The following is a 22,452-nucleotide window of genomic DNA, read 5'->3' as shown; positions in this document are numbered from 1 at the left end:
CCACCACTTAAAATGTTCGTACGGGGGTGCTCTTTCCGAAATGGGGTCACTTCTTGGGGTTTTTCATTTCTGGGGACCTCAGGAAATTTTTTAAATTGTGACATGGCAGCTAAAATCCATGTCTGCCAATTCAGGTCAGCAAATTCCATATTTATATATTATACATCATTTTTTGAGCACATATGGGGTGTTGGCGTATTCGGGGGGTGAAAAGGGAACAAAATGTGGGGTGCATTTTGTCCTGTTAATCCTTGTGAAAGTAAAAAATGTGGGTGTAAAGCAATATTCCTTGAAGGGTGTAGTTTCCGGAATGGGGTCACTTTTTAGGGGGTTTCCACTCTAGGGTTACCTCAGGGTGTGTTCAATTGCAAGATGGCGCCTGTGAATTATTCCAGTGAAATCTGCCTCCAAGAAGCCATTTGGTGCTCCTTTCCTTCTGACCCCTGTGGTACGCCCATATACCAATATACAAGCACATATGGGGTATTGCTGTAATCAGGAGAAAAATGGGCAATAAAATTAGGGGGTACATTTTCTCCAGTTCCCCCTTTTGAAAGTGAAAAATGTAGGCCTAAAGTTCATTTTTCTGGGGGAAAAATTAAATTTTTCATTTTCACAGCCAATACCTTTGAGGACAAAGTTCTCACTACACATCTTGAAATATTCCTTGAGAGGTGTAGTTTCCAGAATGGGGTACATTTTTGGGGATTTCCACTCTAGGGGTATCTCAGGGTGTCATTATATGCGACATAGCTCCCAAAAGCCAATCCTGCAAAATCTGTCCTACAAAAGCCCTATGGCGCTACTTCCCTTTTGGACCCTGCCATGCACCCATACATCATTTTTGGATCACATATAGTGTGTTGGCGTATTTGGGCGGACATGGGGAACAAAATGTGAGGTGCATTTTGTCCTGTTACCCCTTGTGAAAGTGAAAAGGGTGGGTGTAAAGCAACTTTTTTGGGGAAAAAATTAAATTTTTCATTTTCACAGCCAAGCTTTTCCTAACTCTGTGAAACGCCCGATGGGTCAAAGTGCTCACTACACACCTTGAAATATTCCTTGAGGGGTGTAGTTTCGAGAATGGCGTGACTTTTTGGGGGTTTCCACTGTAGGGCCACCTCAGGGGGTCTTCACATGCGACATAGCTCCCAATTACCATTCCAGCTAAATCCGCTCTCCAAAAGCCATATGGTGCTCCTTCCACTCTGAAGCATGCTGTGCGCCCATACTTCAGTTTTTGAGCACACATGGAGTGTTTCTGAAAACCCCAGATTCAGGGTAATAGATTTTGAGTTTTGTTTGGCTGTTAACCCTTAATGTGTTAAAGAAAAAAATTGATGAAAATTTAGAATCTGCTAAAAAAAAGTAAAATTTTGAAATTGAATTCCCAGTTTCCTTTAATTCTCGTGGGGCACCTAAAGGGTTAACAAAGTTTGTGAAATCAGTTTTGAATACCTTGAGCGGTATAGTTTCTAAAATGGGGTGATTTATGGGTGGTTTCTAATATCTAAGCCCCAGAAAGTGACTTCATAACTGAACTGGTCCGGATAAGGCTACTTTCACACTTGCGTTGTTTGATTCCGGCAGGCAGTTCCGTTGCCTGAACTGCCTGTCTGATCAGGCAAACTGTATGCAAACGCATGTCATTTTTTCTGACTGATCAGGCATTTTCCAGACTGATCAGTCTGAAAAATGCCTGATCAGTCAGAAAAATGCATTGCAATACCGGATCCGTTTTTCCGGTGTCATCAGGCAAAACGGATCAGGTATTTATTTTTTTCTCATTTTTAAAGGTCTGCGCATGCCCAGACCGGAAGGACGGAACCGGCATTCCGGTATTTTGAATGCCGGATCCGGCACTAATACATTCCTATGGAAAAAAATGGTCGGATCCGGCATTCAGGCAAGTCTTCAGTTTTTTCTTTTGCCTGATCAGTCAAAATGATTGAACTGAAGACATCCTGATGCATCCTGAACGGATTACTCTCCATTCAGAATGCATGGGGATATGCCTGATCAGTTCTTTTCCGGTATAGAGCCCCTGTGACGGAACTATATGCTGGAAAAGAAAAACGCTAGTGTGAAAGTACCCTAAATTTGGGTTTTGGAAATAGTTAAATATTTTAAGATTTGCTTCTAAACTTCTAAGGCCTCTTTCACACGGGCGTTGCGGGAAAATGTGCGGGTGCGTTGCGGGAACACCCGCGATTTTTCCGCGCGAGTGCAAAACATTGTAATGCGTTTTGCATCCGCGTGAGAAAAATCACGCATGTTTGGTACCCAAACCCGAACTTCTTCACAGAAGTTCGGGCTTGGGTTAGGTGTTGTGTAGATGTTATTATTTTCCCTTATAACATGGTTATAAGGGAAAATAATAGCATTCTGAATACAGAATGCTTAGTAGGTGATCAATTGAGGGTTAAAAAATTTTTTAATAAAAATTAACTCACCTTCTCCTCTTGTTCGCGTAGTTCCCGATCTCTTCTTTACTTCTTTAATGATGAGCTGTGGGCTAAAGGACCTTTGCTGACGTCAGATCACATGCTCCAATCACATGGTTCATCACCGTGGTGATGGAGCATGTGATCTGACGTCACCACAGGTCCTAGCCGGTAGTTCATCTTTTAAGAAGTAAAGAAGAGACCGGGAACTACGCGAACAAGGAGAAGGCGAGTTAATTTTTTATTTTTTTTTAACCCTCAATTGATCACCTACTAAGCATTCTGTATTCAGAATGCTATTATTTCCCCTTATAACCATGTTATAAGGGAAAATAATACAGTGAATAGACTGTCACCTAGCAACCATGCGTGAAAATCGCACCGCATCCGCACTTGCTTGCGGATGCTTGCGATTTTCACGCAACCCCATTCACTTCTATGGGGCCTGCGTTGCGTGAAAAACGCAGATTATAGAGCATGCTGCGATTTTCACGCAACGCACAAGTAATGCGTAAAAATCACTGCTCATGTCAACAACCCCATAGAAATAAATGGGTCGGTATTCAGTGCGGGTGCAATGCGTTCAACTCACGCATCGCATCCGCGCGGAATACTCGCCCGTGTGAAAGGGGCCTAAGGGTACTTCCACACTAGCGTTTTTCTTTTCCGGCATAGAGTTCCATCACAGGGGCTCTATACCGGAAAAGAACTGATCAGGCATATCCCCATGCATTCTGAATGGAGAGTAATCCGTTCAGGATGCATCAGGATGTATTCAGTTCCGTCGTTTTGACTGATCAGGCAAAAAAAAAAACGTAGTATACTACGGTTTTATCTCCGGCCACAAAAACTGAAGACATGCCTGAATTTTTTCCCATAGGAATGTATTAGTGCCGGATCCGGCATTCAAAATCTGGAATGCCGGATAAGACCTTCCGGCCTGCGCATGCGCAGACCGGTAGAAATGTGAAAAAAGATACAAGACGGATCCGTCTGTCCACATGACAAGCGGAGAGACGGATACGTCCTTGCAATGCATTTGTGAGACGGAGCCGCATCCGAATCCGTCTCACAAATGCTTTCAACCAGCGGCAGATCGGCGGATCCGGCGGGCAGTTCCGACGACGGAACTGCCCGCCGGATCACACTGCCGCAATTGTGAAAGTAGCCTTAGCCTTCTAATGTCCCAAAAAAATAAAATGTCATTTTCAAAATGATCCAAACATGAAGTAGACATATGGGGAATGTAAAGTAACTACTATCCATTATAAAAGTAGAGAAATTGAAATTTGGAAATGTGCTAATTTTTCCAAATTTTTGGTAAATTTTGTATTTTTTTTTTTAACTAATTTTTACCACTGTCATGAAGTACGATATGTGACAAGAAAACAATCTCAGAATGGCCTGTATAAGTAAAAGCATTTTAAAAGGTATTACCACATAAAGTGACATGTCAGATTTACAAAAAATGGCCTGGGCAGGAAGGTGAAAACAGGCCCAGGGTTGAAGGGGTTAGTAAAGGACAGCGGCCATTTTTCACCATAATAAGTTTTAGTGTCATTATTTTAGGTTTACAATTAAGCTATTTGGTTTATAATTATTGCTCATATGGCACCATGTAACATTAACAGCACGATACAGTAAAAACATGAGGCTGCTTATCTGTACTTCCCGAAAATCACTCCCAGCTATGTGGCAATGTTACATAACTCCAAAGTTCATATTAACATTGTAAAAAACAGATTTATTCCAGTGCAATGTGGGATATGACACCAAGTAACCTGAGCAAAGGTCCTCTGTTCATCACTGGGAGAAGCCCAACTACAAACACAGATCTACAGCTTCTCCCAGTGAAGAGATATATATATATATATATATATATATATATATATATATATATATATATATATATATTTTTTTTTTTTTTTTTTTAATTAGCAGAAAGACCGGGCTTAGCACGGGTATATTTCATCTATCCCCTATAACAGATAACAGTGACCTCTACAGTACCCCAGCTTTCTGCTGAGCTGTGTATCTTATATCCTATGTGATACTGTCTGCTGAGCTGTGTATCTAATATCCTATCCTGTGTGATACTGTCTGCTGAGCTGTGTATCTAATCCTATCCTGTGTGATACTGTCTGCTGAGCTGTGTATCCAATATCCTATCCTGTGTGATACTGTCTGCTGAGCTGTGTATCTAATATCCTATCCTGTGTGATACTGTCTGCTGAGCTGTGTATCCAATATCCTATCCTGTGTGATACTGTCTGCTGAGCTGTTTATCTAATATCCTATCCTATGTGATACTGTCTGCTGAGCTGTTTATCTAATATCCTATCCTGTGTGATACTGTCTGCTGAGCTGTTTATCTAATATCCTATCCTGTGTGATACTGTCTGCTGAGGTGTGTATCTAATATCCTATCCTGTGTGATACTGTCTGCTGAGCTGTGTATCTAATCCTATCCTGTGTGATACTGTCTGCTGAGCTGTGTATCCAATATCCTATCCTGTGTGATACTGTCTGCTGAGCTGTGTATCTAATATCCTATCCTGTGTGATACTGTCTGCTGAGCTGTGTATCCAATATCCTATCCTGTGTGATACTGTCTGCTGAGCTGTGTATCTAATATCCTATCCTGTGTGATACTGTCTGCTGAGCTGTGTATCTAATATCCTATCCTATGTGATACTGTCTGCTGAGCTGTGTATCTAATATCCTATCCTGTGTGATACTGTCTGCTGAGCTGTTTATCTAATATCCTATCCTATGTGATACTGTCTGCTGAGCTGTGTATCTAATATCCTATCCTGTGTGATACTGTCTGCTGAGCTGTGCTTGTCGACGTGTAGCCCTAGCCTAAAGCTGACCTACAGCAGTGAAGAAAAATGGCTGGGTTGTTATGGAAACTTGGAGTAAAACTATGTGTATGTGGAGACTAAGAGCGTGCAAGCTCCTATTGGCTGATAAGGGACATGTGACCGTGTGCATGGCAGTTGGGGGCCTGTATTGGCTAATGCAGGAAAATCTTTGGGAATATCTCAGGAACGGTACGCCCTAGATGTAGAGTTCAGGTAGATGTCTGCTGATGTGTTGCTCACCCTCGCTTTCCATATATGTATGTGATGTACTTTCCTCATACATGTAATAGTGCGGGAGAATTGTGAAAGAATTATATGCAATTGCAACTACAATATAACATAAATTTGGAAACTAATTTATTTATATTTCTTTTTGCCTTTTTAGAGTTTTTAATCTTCACAATGTTGGATTTGGATCCCTGGACTGTAACCTGTTGGAAGCGGTGCAGCCCAGTACCAACTACAGCGTCCTATCCTCTACGCGCCATTTGAGATATACTATTAAGTTTTAGTGCGATGCTGTTTCTGTAATAGTGAGGGATAACCCCTCTATGACCGCATTTTTCCAGCAAGTGGGTTACGGCTGTCGGCGGGGTTCATGGAGATGTCCCCCTCCGGCATACACGTCCCCATGGTCCGGTGTCCCTTCCGAGAGGTGGGGATCCCGGTCCTGATGCTGGTATTTGTAGGAGACCCCTGCTGCGGTCCGCTACACACGCTCTATGTATTCCGTTCTACAGTCACTGTTTTGAGTAAATACTCGGTCCAGTTATTATCTATGTGATGAATGTGAACGGAGATATAGGGCAATTCTCCCTAAAGAAAGATGGCGCTGTTAGTTGTTACTTTACAGAGCGCATGTGCACTATTCTTACATTGAGATTCACACGATGTCGTCATCCTGGTCATGCGCACTGAGGAGATTAAGACGCCCAGGGAACGTGATGGTATATGTGGGCTCCATGGCTTTCCGGGTTTCACTTCTGGGATCCTCATTCAGTATGTTGTCACTATTATATTATTCTAATTGGAACAAAAGTTTTGTATACGTTTTGTTCTGTATAAAAGGGATTGTATCCTGGTATTATAGAACGTATGACACCAGTCACTTTGATAAACATGCACCTTATATTTGTATCATATGTCTGCAATTTAAGTTGATTGTAACCACACCCTGATGGGTGTGACACTTTTTGTAACGCTTTATATGTGTTCACTTTCACTGTCTCTATGCTTGAGAAAGGCTCGTATGAGCTGAAACGTCGCAAGATTTGCCATAATATGGGTGAATAAAACTGCTTTGATTTTCATCACAACTCGGAGTGCAGTCCTGCTTTCTCTATTATACTATTGGGGATTGCCGTTGTCCCCCTTTTGGATATTGCACCCACTTTCTAGGTTGGTGCTCCCGTTGGACTTTCACACATACATACATATATATATATATATATACACACACACACACACACACACAGTATATCACAAAAATGAGTAAACCCCCCATCTTTCCATCGGACAACACTGAAGATCTGATACTTTGATACAATGTAAAGTAGTCAGTGTACAGCTTGTATAACAGTGTAAATTTGATGTGCCCTCAAAATAACACACAGCCATTAAAGTCTTAACCGCTAACAATAAACGTGAGTACACCCCTAAGTGAAAATGCCCAAATTGTGCCCAATTAGACCTTTTCCCTCCCCGGTGTCATGTGACGTGTTAGTGTTACAAGGTCTCAGGTGTGAATAGGGAGCAGGTATGTTAAAGAGGACCTTTCACCACTCCTGACATACCCGTTTTAATAGCTTCATGCATTCCCCATGTAATAACTATTCTGGAGCCTCTATTCTTATGTCTCTATGTTGTGCCATTCCAATATTATTTCTACTAGAAGTTATGAATGAATTGCTATTAGCCTTCAGTAAGGGTACAGAGGGGAGGTAACCAGTTGGGGGTGTGTCCCTGCACAGTCTGAAAATAGCAGCACTGATTGGATAGAGTGAGACTGTGCAGGTACATCCCCCAACTGGTTACCTCCCCTCTGTACCCTTACTGAAGACTGCTAGCAATTATTCATAACGTCTAGTAGAAATAATAAAGGAATGGCACAACATAGAGACATAAGAATAGATGTTCCAGAATTGGTATTACATGGGGAATGCATGAAGCTATTAAAACAGACATGTCAGGAGTGGTGAAAGGTCCTCTTTAATTTTGGTGTTATTGCTCTCACACTGGTCACTGAAAGTTCAACATGGCACCTCATGGCAAAGAACTCTATGAGGATCTGAAAAAAGGAATTGTTGCTAGGCTATAAAATATTGTCAACACCCTGAAACTGAACTGCAGCATGGTGGCCGAGACCATACAGCGGTTCCACTCAGAACAGGTCTCGCCATGGTCGACGAAAAAAGTTGAGTGCACATGCTCAGCCTTTTCAAAATAGACATATGAGTGCTGCCAGCATTGCTGCAGAGGTTAAAGGAGTAAGGGGGGGGGGGGGGGGGTGTCAGCCTGTCAGTGCTCAGACCATACGCCGCACACTGTATCAAATTGGTCTGCATGGCTGTCGTCCCTGCAGGAAGCCTCTTCTAAAGATGATGCGCAAGAAAGCCTGCAAACAGTTTGCTGAAGACAAGCAGATTAAGGACATGGATTACTGGAACCATGTCCTGTGGTCTGATAAGACCAAGATAAACTTAGGCTACTTTCACACTTGCGGCAGAGAGATCCGGCAAGCAGTTCCGGATCAGGCAAAATGTATGCTAACTGATGGCATTAGTAAGACTGATCAGGATCCTGATCAGTCTTAAAAATGCCTGATCAGTCGAAAAAATGCATTGAAATGCCAGATCCGTCTTTCCGGTGTCATCCGGCAAAAACGGATCCGGCATTTATTTTTTCACCTTTTTTTCAGTCTGCGCATGCGCATACCGGAAGGACGGATCCGGCATTCCGGTATTCTGAATGCCGGATTCGGCACTAATACATTCCTATGGGAAAAAATGCCGGATCAAGTCTTCAGTTTTTTTAGCCGGAGATAAAACCGTAGCATGCTACGGTTTTCTCTTTTGCCTGATCAGTCAAAACGACTGAACTGAAGACATCCTGATGCAAACTGAACGGATTACTCTCCATTCAGAATGCATGGGGATAAAACTGATCAGTTCTTTTCCGGTATAGAGCCCCTGTGACGGAACTCTATGCCGGAAAAGAACAACGCAAGTGTGAAAGTAGCCTTAGGGCTCTTTCACACCTGCGTTCTTTTCTTCCGGCATAGAGTTCCGTCGTCGGGGCTCTATGCCGGAAGAATCCTGATCAGTTTTATCCTAATGCATTCTGAATGGAGAGAAATCCGTTCAGGATGCATCAGGATGTCTTCAGTTCCGGAACGGAACGTTTTTTGGCCGGAGAAAATACCGCAGCATGCTGCGCTTTTTGCTCCGGCCAAAAATCCGGAACACTTGCCGCAAGGCCGGATCCGGAATTAATGCCCATTGAAAGGCATTGATCCGGACTTAAGCTAAAGGTCGTTTCGGCGCATTGCCGGACCCGACATTTAGCTTTTTCAGAGTGGTTACCATGGCTGCCGGGACGCTAAAGTCCTGGCAGCCATGGTAAAGTGTAGTGGGGAGCGGGGGAGCAGTATACTTACCGTCCGTGCGGCTCCCGGGGCGCTCCAGAGCGACGTCAGGGCGCCCCAAGCGCATGGATCACGTGATCACATGGATCACGTCATCCATGCGCATGGGGCGCTCTGACGTCATTCTGGAGCGCCCCGGGAGCCGCACGGACTGTAAGTATACCGCTCCCCGCTCCTACTATGGCAACCAGGACTTTAATAGCGTCCTGGGTGCCATAGTAACACTGAAAGCATTTTGAAGACGCCTCAGTCTTCAAATGCCTTCAGTACACTTGCGTTTTTCCGGATCCGGCGGGCACCTCCGGCAACGGAAGTGCACGCAAGATCCCAACAACGCAAGTGTGAAAGAGGCCTTATTTGGTTCAGATGGTGTCAAGCGTGTGTGGCGGCAACCAGGTGAGGAGTACAAAGACAAGTGTGTCTACAGTCAAGCATGGTGGTGGGAGTGTAATGGTTTGGGGCTGTATGAGGGCTGCCAGCTATGGGGTGCTACAGTTCATTAAGGGAACCATGAATGCCAACATGTACTGTGACATACTGCAGCAGAGCATGATCCCCTCCCCTCGGAAACTGGACCGCAGGGCTGTATTCAAACATGATAATGATCCCAAGACGACCACTGCCTTGCTAAAGAAACTGAAGATAAGGCCTCATGCACACGACCGTTTTTCGGGTCTGCATCCGACTGCAGTTTTTGCGGATCGGGTGCGGACCCATTCACTTCAATGGGGCCGCAAAAGATGCGGACAGCACTCTGTGTGCTGTCCGCATCCGTTGCTCCGTTCCGTGGCCCAGCTAAAAAAATAGAACATGCCCTATTCTTGTCCGCGCTTTGCGGACAAGAATAGGCATTTATATTGAAGGCTGTCCATGCCGCTTCGCAAATTGCAGGATGCACACGGACGCCATCCATGTTTTGCGGATCCGCTGACCGCAAAACACACCACGGTCGTTTGCATGAGGCTGTTCACCCTGTCGGATCCGTCCTGCTGCTATTTCGCCGTGCCGCAGGACTGCCGCTCTGTCCCCATTGACTATAATGGGGACGGAGGCGGAGCTCCGGTCGGAGCGAAGCTGAGAGACCGCCGGACTAAAAAGTCGGACATGCAGGACTTTCCGCCCCTGTCCCCATTATATTCAATGGGGACGGAGCGGCAGTCCGGTGGGACGGCGAAATAGCGGCAGGGCGGATCCGACAGGGTGAACAGCCTGTCGGATCCGTCCTGCCACTAGTGTGAAAGTAGCCCAAGTCCTCTTCTGTTCCGTTATTCCACAAAACGTTTCCGTTTGTGATCCGTTTTTTGCGGATCGGAAACAGAAACAGTAACTTATTAAAATCACCAAACACATAAGCAATATGGGCTGGGCATAGCATTTCTACAGTATGGATCCGCAAAATACGGATGTGTTCCGTGTGCGTTCCGTATTTTTTGCAGACCCATTGACTTGAATGGGGCCTCGGACCGTAATTTGCGGACAATAATAGGACATGCACTAATTTTTTGCAGGACCGGAAATACGAAAATGGAATGCACACGGAGTACCTTCCGTCGTTTTTGCAGACCCATTGAAGTGAATGGTTCCGCATACGGCCCGCAAAAAAAACAAAAAACGGAACAGAAGCAGAAAGAAAATACGTTTGTGTGCATGACCCCTTAGAAAGAGATGGTCATGTCCTATATGTCATCTTATTTTCATTTTTTACATTAATCATGGGAGAACCCCTTTTTCACAAAACTATATATACACTTTCAAAAGAACAATAAGTAGCACAAAGGCCAGGCACTGCTGCGCGGCGTATGTACAGTACTTGTGTATATCTCACATTCCTGCTGTGGGAGCACTGAGGCGTTTCAGATGACATTTACAGGAAATACAAGAGAAAGGTGACTCTATAGCCGTGACGTACTTGTCCTACTTGTCCCTTTCTTGAGATTTAAAGGGGCTGTCTCACTTCATTAAGTGGCATCTATCATGTAGAGAAAGTTAATACAAGCCACTTACTAATGTATTGTTATTATCCATATTGCTTCCTCTGCTGGCTGGATTCATTTTTTCATCACATTATACATTGTTTCCATAGTTACAGACCACCCTGTAATCCATCAGTGGTGGTCGTGCTTGCACACTATAGGAGAAAGCATCAGCCTCTCTGGTGGCCGGGACCATGGGAGCGCACATAGGCTACTGCTTTTTCCTATATTGTGCTAGCACGGCCACTGCTGCTGGATAGCAGGGTGGTCTGTAACCATGGAAACGAGCAGCGGATAATGTGATAGAAAAATGTATACAGCCAGCAAAGTAAGCAAAATAGACAATAAAAATACATTAGTAGGTGGTTTGTATTAACTTTCTGTACATGATAAATGCCACTTACTGAAGTGAGACAACCCATTTAACTCAATAGTAAGGCTACATGCACACAAACGTGTGCACCCCGTGGCAGTATTGCGGCCCGCAGACAGCGGGTCCGCAACACACGGGCACCGGCCGTGTGCATTCCGCATCACGGATCGCGGACCCATTCACTTGAATGGGTCCGCAATTATGGAGATGCGGAACGGAGGCGCGGATCGGAAACCCCATGGAAGCACTACAGAGTGCTTCCGTGGTGTATCTGGCCGTGCCTCCGCACAGCAAAAAAAAAATAAAAAAAAATCGCACCGCTAAAAAGTTATGCATGCGCTGACCGTCGGATGCGGATCGCGGACCCCATTCAAGTGAATGGGTCCGCAATCCGCATGCGGCTGCCCCACGGTATGTGCCCGTACATTGCGGACCGCAATTTGCGGTCCGCAGCACGGGCACGGAGCCCTAACGTTCGTGTGCCTATAGCCTAAATCGAAGGAACTGCAGCAGGAGTTCATTGGTGTCCTATTACACTATGATCAACACAAACATGACATACATCCACACAGATACAGTAAAATGTATAATTATATATATACACACACACATACACACACACACACATACAAATACAGCCAACATCCATTAAACCATCTCCCATAGGAGAACTGCTAATCCAGCATGTAACCCAAAAATAGTCAGATTATAACAAAGATTAGGGCACAGCAGCATAGGCCAGAGGGCACAGTCAAGAATACTCCGGGCAGGACATAGTGACATCCATCATGGGGAACATCCAGTAGTCTGGAATATCTGATAATCCGGCACATTAGTGGTTTCGATGCAAGTGTGTATACCAGTCATTACTGTGTTCTGCACACATATTGCAGACCCAAGGCTGGACGCTCTCTATTCTTTCCTGCAGGAACCACATTAGAATTGCCTTGTATACACAGCAGAATGACCTGTATACAAGACAAGGGCTCGTGTACACAAACGCATTTTCTTTTGGTGTCCATTCCGGTTTTTTTTTGCAGACCGTATGCGGTACCATTCATTTCAATGGGTCTGCAAAAAAAAACGGAAGTTACTACGTGTGCATTCCGTTCCCGTATGTCCGTTCCGCAAACAGATAGAACATGTCCTATAATTGTCCGCATTACAGAGAAGGATAGGACTGTTCTATTAGGGGCCAGCTGTTTCGTTCTGCAAAATACGAAATGCACATGGATATCATCCGTATTTTTTTGCAGATCTGTCTATGCGGACTGCAAAATACATACGGTCATGTGCATAAGCCCTAAATCAAATATAATAAGGCCACTGTGAAATCTGCACTCACCTGCATATATCACCGATACGCAGAGAAATCTGAAACGGATACGGCATGTTTGTTTTATTTTAACTTCAACGCCATCTCCTGTTATCGATGGTAGTGGAATCCAATATAGCAGGGATGCTCAACCTTTGGCCCTCCAGCTGTTGCAAAACTACAACTCCCAGCATGCCTGGACAGCCTACAGCTATTAGGGGATGCTGGGAGATGTAGTTTTGCAACAGCCGGAGGGCCGCAGGTTGAGCATTCCTGCAATATAATATCGGCGGTAATATTAAGGGGGTTCTCCAGCACTTTAACACTGATGGCTTATATTAGTATAGGCTTTCAATGTGTGATCATTGGGGTTCCCATAAAATGGGCCAGGTTGCAGTGCAAGGCAGAGCCGATCATATAGATGAAGAGCGGGGGTTCAGCCCCCACCATATAAGCATTGAGAAGTGGTGTTAAAATCTAGACTTATTACTATGATGCTTGGCACTACTGGAAGAAAACTCAAGTATGAAGTACAAGTGTTGCCCAAGTCAACCAATCAGAGGCTCACTTACATTTTATACCCTCCATCTGCAAAGTGAAAGCTGAAATCTGATTGGTTTCTATGAATGTGTTTGTCATGGCTTCTGTGACATCCAGAGGTATAAATTAGGCCCCAATATAATCTGCAATATGGCCCCCACCTACAACGTGCCATTTATCGTACCTGTTCTCATGTGGTAGAGGGACCTTTGTCCCCCTTCAGTCAGGGCCTCATCAGCCCCTGTAGCTACGCCTTTGGCCAAGGTGTTATTTCTGCCTCCTCACAAGTTCTGTATGGTGACATTCCAATACTCTGACAGAAAACCGGGTTGTCCTAGTTCTGCCCGAGCTGCTCGCTTACGAGCATTACTCAGAATCTTGAGGTATCCTAATGAAATACAACAATTATAATCTTTCCATACCAATGGAAATACACAGCTCTAATGATACGGCTGACATCACGCCAAAGCTTCCAGATAATAGAGAAGACACTGCTGGCAATTTACTGCGTCATTTACGGGAAATGATGGTGACAGGTGTCATTCCTATGTTTTTACTCAAACAGGAATTCACAATGTAATAAAATAATCAGGGAAGATAACTGTATTATTCATGGACCATTTAATAATTCATGCTTGCAGCGTGCCGGAAAGTAAATCACTTTGTGTACTTAATGTTGTGGGAAATAACAAGTCATGACAGCATCCCACCATATCAAGAGCTGTGATTCCGAAGTAAAAATGGCGAGCAGGTGGTCCAATATATACTTGTGGGACACTAACCGCGGTCTAGACACAAAAGGGGGAGAGTTATCAAAACTGGTGTAAAGGAAAACTGGCTTAGTGGCCCATAGCAACCAATCAGAATCCACCTTTCATTTTTCAGAGCTCTATGGAAAATGTAAGGTGAAATCCGATTGGTTGCTATGGGCCACACGACCGCATGTATTTTGCAGTCCGCAAAAAATACGGATGACGTCCCTGTGCATTCGATATTTTGCAGAACGGAACAGCTGGCCCCTAATAGAACAGTACTATCCTTGTCCGTAATGCGGACAATAATAGGACATGTTCTATTTTTTAGCGGAACGGAAATACGAACATACAGAAACAGAATGCACACGGTGTAACTTCCGTTTTTTTTTTTTTTTGCAGACCCATTGAAATGAATGGTTCCGTATACGGTCTGCAAAAAAAACGGAACGGACACGGAAAGAAAATACGTTCTTGTGCACGAGCCCTAAGTTTGCTCAGCAACAGACTGACACTGAAGCCAATTTCATCGGACACCTGCTACCTCGGCACCAGTGGATGGTAAGATGCCATGCACATGGCCATACTACTGCTCCATTTTGTACGTCCGTAATAGAGCTTGACCTATTACGTAAAAGACCATGAGAATCAACGGTACCTCTGAAGGTTTTTTATTTTATACAGCGACATATAAAGAAACCCGAAAGAAAAAAATATATATCATAGCATCCTCCATTAGATAGCGTATGTAAGGGGATGTTCTGTACACAGGTCCATAGGCTATGAGGCATCAATGCTTAGTTGCCAATAGCAACCAATCAGATTCCTCCTTTCATTTTCTAAAGGAGTTGTCCAAAATAAAAAGGTGGAATCTGATTGGTTGCAATGAGTAACTAAGCCTGTTCTACTTTACACCAGTTTGATAAGTGACCCCCTTAGAATTCATCCTTGGAACCCTCCCACCCCAAAGTCTTTTGGGCACAAGGTAGACTAGGACAATAATGACAGATCTCCATATTCAGGCTCCCATGATACGTTTAATCCTGACCTCAATCAAAAATTTAGGTAGATATCAACAATGCTTGGAATGGAGAAATGGACCAACAGAAGTGATGCAAAGACACAGTCCTGGATACAGCTGGTGCTAAAAGTGTTAGGCCCCTTTCACACGGGCGAGATTGCCGCGCGGGTGCAATGCGTGAGGTGAACGCATTGCACCCGCACTGAATCCGGACCCATTCATTTCTATGGGGCTGTGCACATGAGCGGTGATTTTCACGCGTCACTTGTGCGTTGCGTCAAAAATCGCAGCATGCTCCTCTTTGTGCGTTTTTCACGCAACGCAGGCCCCATAGAAACGAATAGGGTTGCGTGAAAATCGCAAGCATCCACAAGCAAGTGCGGATGCGGTGCGATTTTCACACACGGTTGCTAGGAGACGATCAGGTTTGAGACCCGATCATTATTATTTTCCCTTATAACATGGTTATAAGGGAAAATAATAGCATTCTGAATACAGAATGCATAGTAAACTAGCGCTGGAGGGGTTAAAAAAAAAATATATATATTTAACTCACCTTAATCCACTTGTTCACGCAGCCGGCATCTCTTCTGTCTTCTTTTGTGAGGAATAGGACCTTTGATGACGTCACTACGCTCATCACATGGTCCGTCACCATCAAAGGTCCTATTCCTCACAGAAGAAGAAGACAGAAGAGATGCCGGCTGCGCGAACAAGTGGATTAAGGTGAGTTATATTATTTATTCTTTTTTTTTTTTAACCCCTCCAGCCCTATTTTACTATGCATTCTGTATTCAGAATGCTATTTTTTTCCCTTATAACCATGTTATAAAGGGAAAATAATACAATCTACACAACCTTGAACCCAAACCTGAACTTCTGTGAAGAAGTTCGGGTCTGGGTACCACAGTCAGTTTTTTATCACGCGCGTGCAAAACGCATTGCACATGCGCGATAAAAACTGAACGGAAAATGACTGCAATCGCGTACCTACTCGCGCGGGTTTGCCGCAATGCACCAGGACGCATCCGGACCTAATCCAGACACGCTCGTCTGCAAGGGGCCTTAGGCTGCGTTCACACGGGCGAGATTTCCGCGCAGGTGCAATGCGGTAGGTGAACGCATTGCACCCGCACTGAATCTGGACCCATTCATTTCAATGGGGCTGTTCAGATGAGCGATGATTTTCACGCATCACTTATGCGTTGCGTGAAAATCGCAGCATGCTCTATATTCTGCGTTTTTCACGCAACGCAGGCCCCATAGAAGTGAATGGGGTTGCGTGAAAATCGCATGCATCCGCAAGCAAGTGCGGATGCGGTGCGATTTTCACACACGGTTGCTAGGTGACTGTCTATACACTGTATTATTTTCCCTTATAACATGGTTATAAGGGAAAATAATAGCATTCTGAATACAGAATGCTTAGTAGGTGATCAATTGAGGGTTAAAAAATAAAAAAAATTAACTCACCTTGTCCTCTTGTTCGCGTAGTTCTCCCGGTCTTTAGTTCTTTAAAAAGATTAACTATGGGCTAAAGGACCTTTGGTGACGTCAGATCACATGCTCCAATCACAGGGTCCATCACCGCGGTGATGGACCATGTGATTGGAGCATGTGATCTGACGTCACCAAAGGTCCTTTAGCCCATAGTTCATCTTTTGAGAAGTAAAGAAGAGACCGGGACTTACGCGACCAAACGGAGAAGGTGAGTTAATTTTTTTTATTTTTTTTAACCCTCAACTGATCACTTACTATGCATTCTGTTTTCAGAATGCTATTATTTTCCCTTATAACCATGTTATAAGGGAAAATAATACAATCTAAACTACAACTAACCCAAACCTGAACTTCTGTGAAGAAGTTCGGGTCTGGGTACCACAGTCGGTTTTTTATCACGCGCGTGCAAAACACATTGCACACGCACGATAAAAACTGAACATCGGAACGCAATCGCAGTCAAAACTGACTGCAATTGCATTCCTACTCGCGCGGGTTTGCCGCAACACACCGGGACGCATCCGGAACTAATCCGGACACGCTCGTGTGAACCCAGCCTTAGAGTTTTGTTCTTTTTTGGCCAGGAACCAATAGGAACTCTCAAATTGCTGAAGAATATCCTTTGGTGGTTCTGCCACCACCAATACACTTCCAATGTTGAGAGTGTAGAAAAGTGTGTTGCCGAAAATACCTGTACCTCCAAGTAGCTGGTCCATATCTACCTTTGAGAATGGAAAACGGTGGAGCTCTGTGCCATCCCAGTGCCTTTTGAGGACTATTTCTGGATGGCGGACAAAAGCAAATGTCTAATCTAAAGACTGAGTTGTTGAGGGGCTTGGCAGGAGTTTTGTCCACTGAAATTAAAACAATTTATTCCAACATGGCAGCCAATGAAGATATGAATCACAGAGATATACAAGTGTCGCTACATCAATCCAACCTTCAGCAAGCAGAATTTCTCCTAGACCTTGCCCAGAATGAGGGATCTGTGGTGCCACATAACGAGCTGCGAGTTGGATCTTGACCCTGCTTACAGCTTAGATCAACCATTACCATATAAAGACATAAAACCACCCAGGCCCTGTCTCCTACTCAATACTGCCGCTCTAGTGGTAAACCTCATTAACTACACGGTGAAGCTATAACTGCGGTGCTCCCGATAGAAATCCCATAGGACAAACGAATGTTTAGATCAACATCTGATGGGAAAACCCACCCTAGATACCAGACATCTAGTGGGGTGTGATGGACAATTCTTATCTTTGTAATACTTCTGGCCATTCAATTGGAATATAAAACACACTCATTATCCCCCAAAAAATTTCTTTATGGGATTCACTTACAAATCTTCCCAAAAATAATCAGCTGTGCTACTCCTTGGCGAAAAAAAAGAAGATCATATGGAAGAAATCCAGGCCACCACAAAGCAAGAAGATGCTTCTCAATGACACCATGCGCCTGACTTGTTGAAGCCCACAGGGTTACATGATCAAACCCCAGTAGGAAAGTTCCAAAACTGACCGGGATGTTTACCGTTATACTGACAAAATAAAGATCACGCAAACCCCAGATTCCTAGACAGTGAGCAATGAACCAACTAAAGAACCTCACGGCATGCCAACGCTAGGACATAGTCATTGGCACTGGGAAGGAAGAACATTTAAGGCAGTGATGACACTATGCCAACAAAAAAAAAAGGACAAACCCCTTCAGGGACACGTCACGAGATGAAGTTGGCAATGTAAATAATGTTCCCATGTGAAAAATACAATGGTCAAGATGCCCCAAAGGGGTGGCAGTGCCAGGTAATTATCTTAAACGCTAGCTTTTCCATTCCAACGCCATGTCAGATATTTCAAGCTCCAGGGGTATTACCTATGACGTGGCCCCTTTTCCACGGACATTGTGTGGGTGGTAGCTCCCTTCCCCTTAACTGTGACATATCTCAATGACATCTGCCAACATTTATTTCAAGTGGAATTCCCCTTTAAACAAAAATCCCAAGGGACTAGCGTTAGGTTGCCTATCATTTCTCCGCCTTCATCTAATAACGTGCTTGGCGTACAGTAGTAAATTCCCCAAAAAGGTGGAGGAAGGAAACGATTGATCTTTGGGATCCACCGCAACAACCACCGCTAGGAAGGTGGCAGGAGACCTTTAAAGGGTCCCGGACTACTGAGCAATCAGTACCAGTCATCAATGTCCCCACCAGCATGATGACATCATGTTTACCCAGACCTTGTCAAAGTACAGCAGGGCCAAACCAATATTGTCCAACCTGCTGATTAACCCGTTAAGGGGCCCGATTACACAACCCCCCCACCCACCCACATCTTCTCCAGAGGGACAACACTCCCTATAATGATGTGTAGCCCAAACATATTATTTATAGCATCCCTATTCATATGCACAAGGAAGCCTGCTCTAGAAACCCACAAGGTACAGCACTGCTGCAGTGTTCGTTACAATGTGTACTGACCTGGATAAATGCTTCAAGATCTGCTTTTTGATAATCCCAGCCATGGTTGCAGGAGATCCTATGGAGCAAGGGGGGGTAGTGCAGTCCTATGGGGGCTCCTCATCTATACACTGGGGGTCCCTCCATGGTCACACAGAAGAGCTAAGCTTGTAGAGGGAGGGGGACTCGGCGACACAGGGTCCAGGAGTGAAGAGCACACACAGCACCATCACACAGCGTCCATGTTAGCCGCAGCATTACCTAGAGACAGGCAGCAGGGGGTGGTGCTGAGTGAGTCATGCCGGGGCGTGGCCGAGGGCCGCACAATGGGAGGGGGAGGGATAACCCTTTCATGCCCTCGCCTGGCTGCTGCTTCTGGAGGAGGGGGAGAGGGGATTTGGATTTGGGGGCACCAGGAAGAGGCCAGAGTTTTGGTCTTGAGAACAATAATGGTTGCTGGATAGATGAATGAGATGTGACACAATCAGGGTGATAGCTATTCCCACCGTTACAATCGGAGAGTTCTGGAAGCTGAGATATGGGGAGATGTTTGATGAGGAGGGGGGCCTCACACTCTTCTTGTGACATGGTGGACTGGTCACCTGTGATTTTAGGGCCCATGCACCCAAACATATATTTTTCCCCGCGTCCGTTCCTTTTTTTTTTTTTTTGCAGCCCATTTACTTCAGTGGGGCTGCAAAAAAAACGGAGCTGACTCCGTGTGCATTCCGTTTCCGTATGTCCGTATGTCCGCATGTCCAGTCCACAAAAAAATAGAACATGTCCTATTATTGTCCGCATTACAATCAAGGATAGGACTGTTTCATTATTGGCCAGCTGCTCCGTTCCGCAAAATACGGAATTTACCATATAATGGCTGGTATCAGTGTTTTGTGGATCCGCAATTTGCGGACCACAAAACATCCAACGGTCGCGTGCATGAGCCCTAATGCACAGCTCTACGGAGTGAAAAGCAATCAGTGACTACTGTGTGCACTTCATATCACAAGGCTCAGTACACACTAGCATCATGCTGCTGGCGAGGAGCCGTTTTCCAACACTACATTGACTTCAATGGAGTCTATCAGAGTAAGGCCTCTTGCACACGACCGTACGGCTTTTTCAGTATTTTGTGGTCCGCAAAAAATACGGATGACGTCCGTGTGCATTCCGTATTTTGTGGAATAGAACAGCTGGCCCCTGATAGAACAGTACTATCCTTGTCCATTATGCGGACAATAATAGGACATGTTCTATCTTTGAACGGAAATACGAAAACGGAAGGTATGCGGAGTACCTTCCTTTTTTTTTGCGAATCCATGCGGAAATGAACGAAAAAAAACAGAACGGAAATGGGGGGAAAAAAAACATTTGTGTGCAAGAGGCCTAAGGGCTTATGCACACGACCGTTGCATGTTTTGCCGTCTGCAAATTGCGGATCCGTAAAACACGGTTACCAGCCATGTGAATTCCACATTGAGCAACGGTTGGCCCCTAATAGAACAGTCCTATCCTTGTCCGTACTGCGCACAATAATAGGACATTTCTATATTTTTTTTGCAGAACGGACATACAGACGGGGAATGTACGCAAAGTAAGTTCCATATTTTATCCGCCCCCATTGAAGTGAATGGATCCACATACAGGGCGGATGCTAGGGAGGCTCGTCCCCGTCGCGGCCTGCTATTTGTAGCCCCCCTTCGCAGGATGGTTTGATCCGCGTGATGGGAAGCAGGAGCGACGCGGGTGCTGGGGAGCGGGGTAAGTATAAGGCTACTTTCACACTCGTGTTTTGGGCGGATCCGTCATGGATCTGCAAAAACGGATCCGTTACAATAATACAACCGCATGCATCCGTCATGAACGGATCTGTTTGTATTATCTGTAACATAGCCAAGATGGATCAGTCATGAACTCCATTAAAAGTTAATGGGAGACGGATCCGTTTTCTATTGTGCCAGATTGTGTCAGAGAAAACGGATCCGTCCCTATTGACTTACAGCCAGTGTTTTGGTGTCCGCCTCCAGAGCGGAATAGTGACTGATCGGAGGCAAACTGATGCATTCTTAGCGGATCCTTTTCCATTCAGAAAGCATTAGGGCAAAACTGATCCGTTTTGGACCGCTTGCGAGAGCCCTGAACGGATCTCACAAACGGAAACCAAAACGTGAGTGTGAAAGTAGACTTACGTATATGAGGGGCCCGTCCATTAGGGGGGACATTATAGGGGTTGATAACCCCTTTAACTGATCCGGCAGGCTGTCCCGGCAATGAAAAACCTGCTAGAGTTCACCGGATCTGGCCAGACACTGTCGTTCACCGTCAGACCCCATTGACTATGATGAAATGCCAGCCATCCACTGGAAATGCAATGTTTTTTGTCTAACTGGAAAGTGGCTGGATCCCATTGTAGTCAACGGGGTTCGGCAGTGAACGGCGGTATCTGTATCTCTGTCGGAAGAGCCTGCTGGATCAGTTAAACAGTTATCCCAGCACTTGCACAGAAATGCTACTCTAGTCTTCCTACACCGCCCCCTACTTCAGTGAGTTTGTGGCTATTTTGAGACTTTTGAAAAAGTCCCAGTATTAAATCTGAAGTGAAACTCCTTAACATAGCTAACCATGTCCACTTTCCCACCCCAATTTCGAAAGTGAAGTGAATGGTGTGAAAATGGAAAGAGTCGCAACATTTTTGAGTAAGTAACCCCAAAAAGTTGCAAAGCCATATTCTGCAGCTTTATGAAGCCAGAATTCTGGAGTGCAGGTCTTGATAGCACTGCATGGAGTCTCGGCACACATCCACAGGATATGCCATAAATGTCTGATAGATGCATACTCCACCTCGCAGACCCGCACCTATCTCCAGAATGGGAGTCCTCTGACCAACGCTGGCCACAAAATCCAGGCATGCATTGAATGAAGAGGTGACTGCTTGCTGTATATGTGTGGCAGATGCACAACCACCTCCCCATTTATTCTCCTCCGAGATGCTGTGGCCAACAGCTGTCACACCAGACAGGCCAGGGGTTGGTGACTCCAGATCTTGAAAAAAGTGAAGGTGGTAGAGAGTTATCCCAGACATGTCAAAGGTGGGAATACCCTTTTTAAAAATACACCTTGGAAAGTGACTTTCATACAGATTGGCTCCCATCTTTTGTGGTTTTCACAGAATCGCATTCCCTACCCTTCCCGAATTGGAGTTGGAAGTTTGCAGGGATGGACAGCTAAGCAGTAAAGTAGGGTTGCTGCCAAAGTTCTCATGGATGGTGCATCCTCAGGTCTCCAGTACTCCTCTGAAGTTATTTTGTTGTCAAGGCCTACAAGTTCATAAGAATGTAGAATACCTATAATGGTCTCTATTGAATCCATTGACTTCCGGTGAGTGATGCTGATACAGGGCCCTATTAGATCACACAAGTCAGTTTCAGTAAGAGGCATGATGGAACAAATTCACTAAGACTGGTGTTTCATATTCTGGTCTTAGTACAAAGTTCTTTGGTGTAAGATGTAACATATTTATTAAGAGGTGCACACCCAAGTCACATCTTGGGAGGTCCATGCGCCAGAAA

The 22,452-nt window shown here is 44.8% G+C and overlaps 1 protein-coding gene across 2 annotated transcripts in view; it reads right to left on the bottom strand.

Moving 5' to 3' along the window:
• Positions 1–19,158, bottom strand: part of UHRF1BP1L (UHRF1 binding protein 1 like) — a 151,585-nt gene extending 132,427 nt beyond the window's left edge. For both annotated transcript variants that reach the window (XM_040439651.1, XM_040439660.1), the window contains exon 1: positions 18,905–19,158. In XM_040439651.1, coding sequence (XP_040295585.1) covers positions 18,905–18,948 — 44 coding nt within the window. In that variant the 5' untranslated portion in view covers positions 18,949–19,158. The remainder of the gene's footprint in view (positions 1–18,904) is intronic.
• Between the last annotated feature and the right edge of the window lie 3,294 nt (positions 19,159–22,452).

The sequence above is a fragment of the Bufo bufo genome, chromosome 1 (assembly GCF_905171765.1).
Source record: "Bufo bufo chromosome 1, aBufBuf1.1, whole genome shotgun sequence".
In the NCBI taxonomy this organism is placed as follows: Eukaryota; Metazoa; Chordata; class Amphibia; order Anura; family Bufonidae; genus Bufo; species Bufo bufo.
Note: the sequence above shows the minus strand (reverse complement) of the source record. Positions and strands in the feature narration are given on the sequence as shown.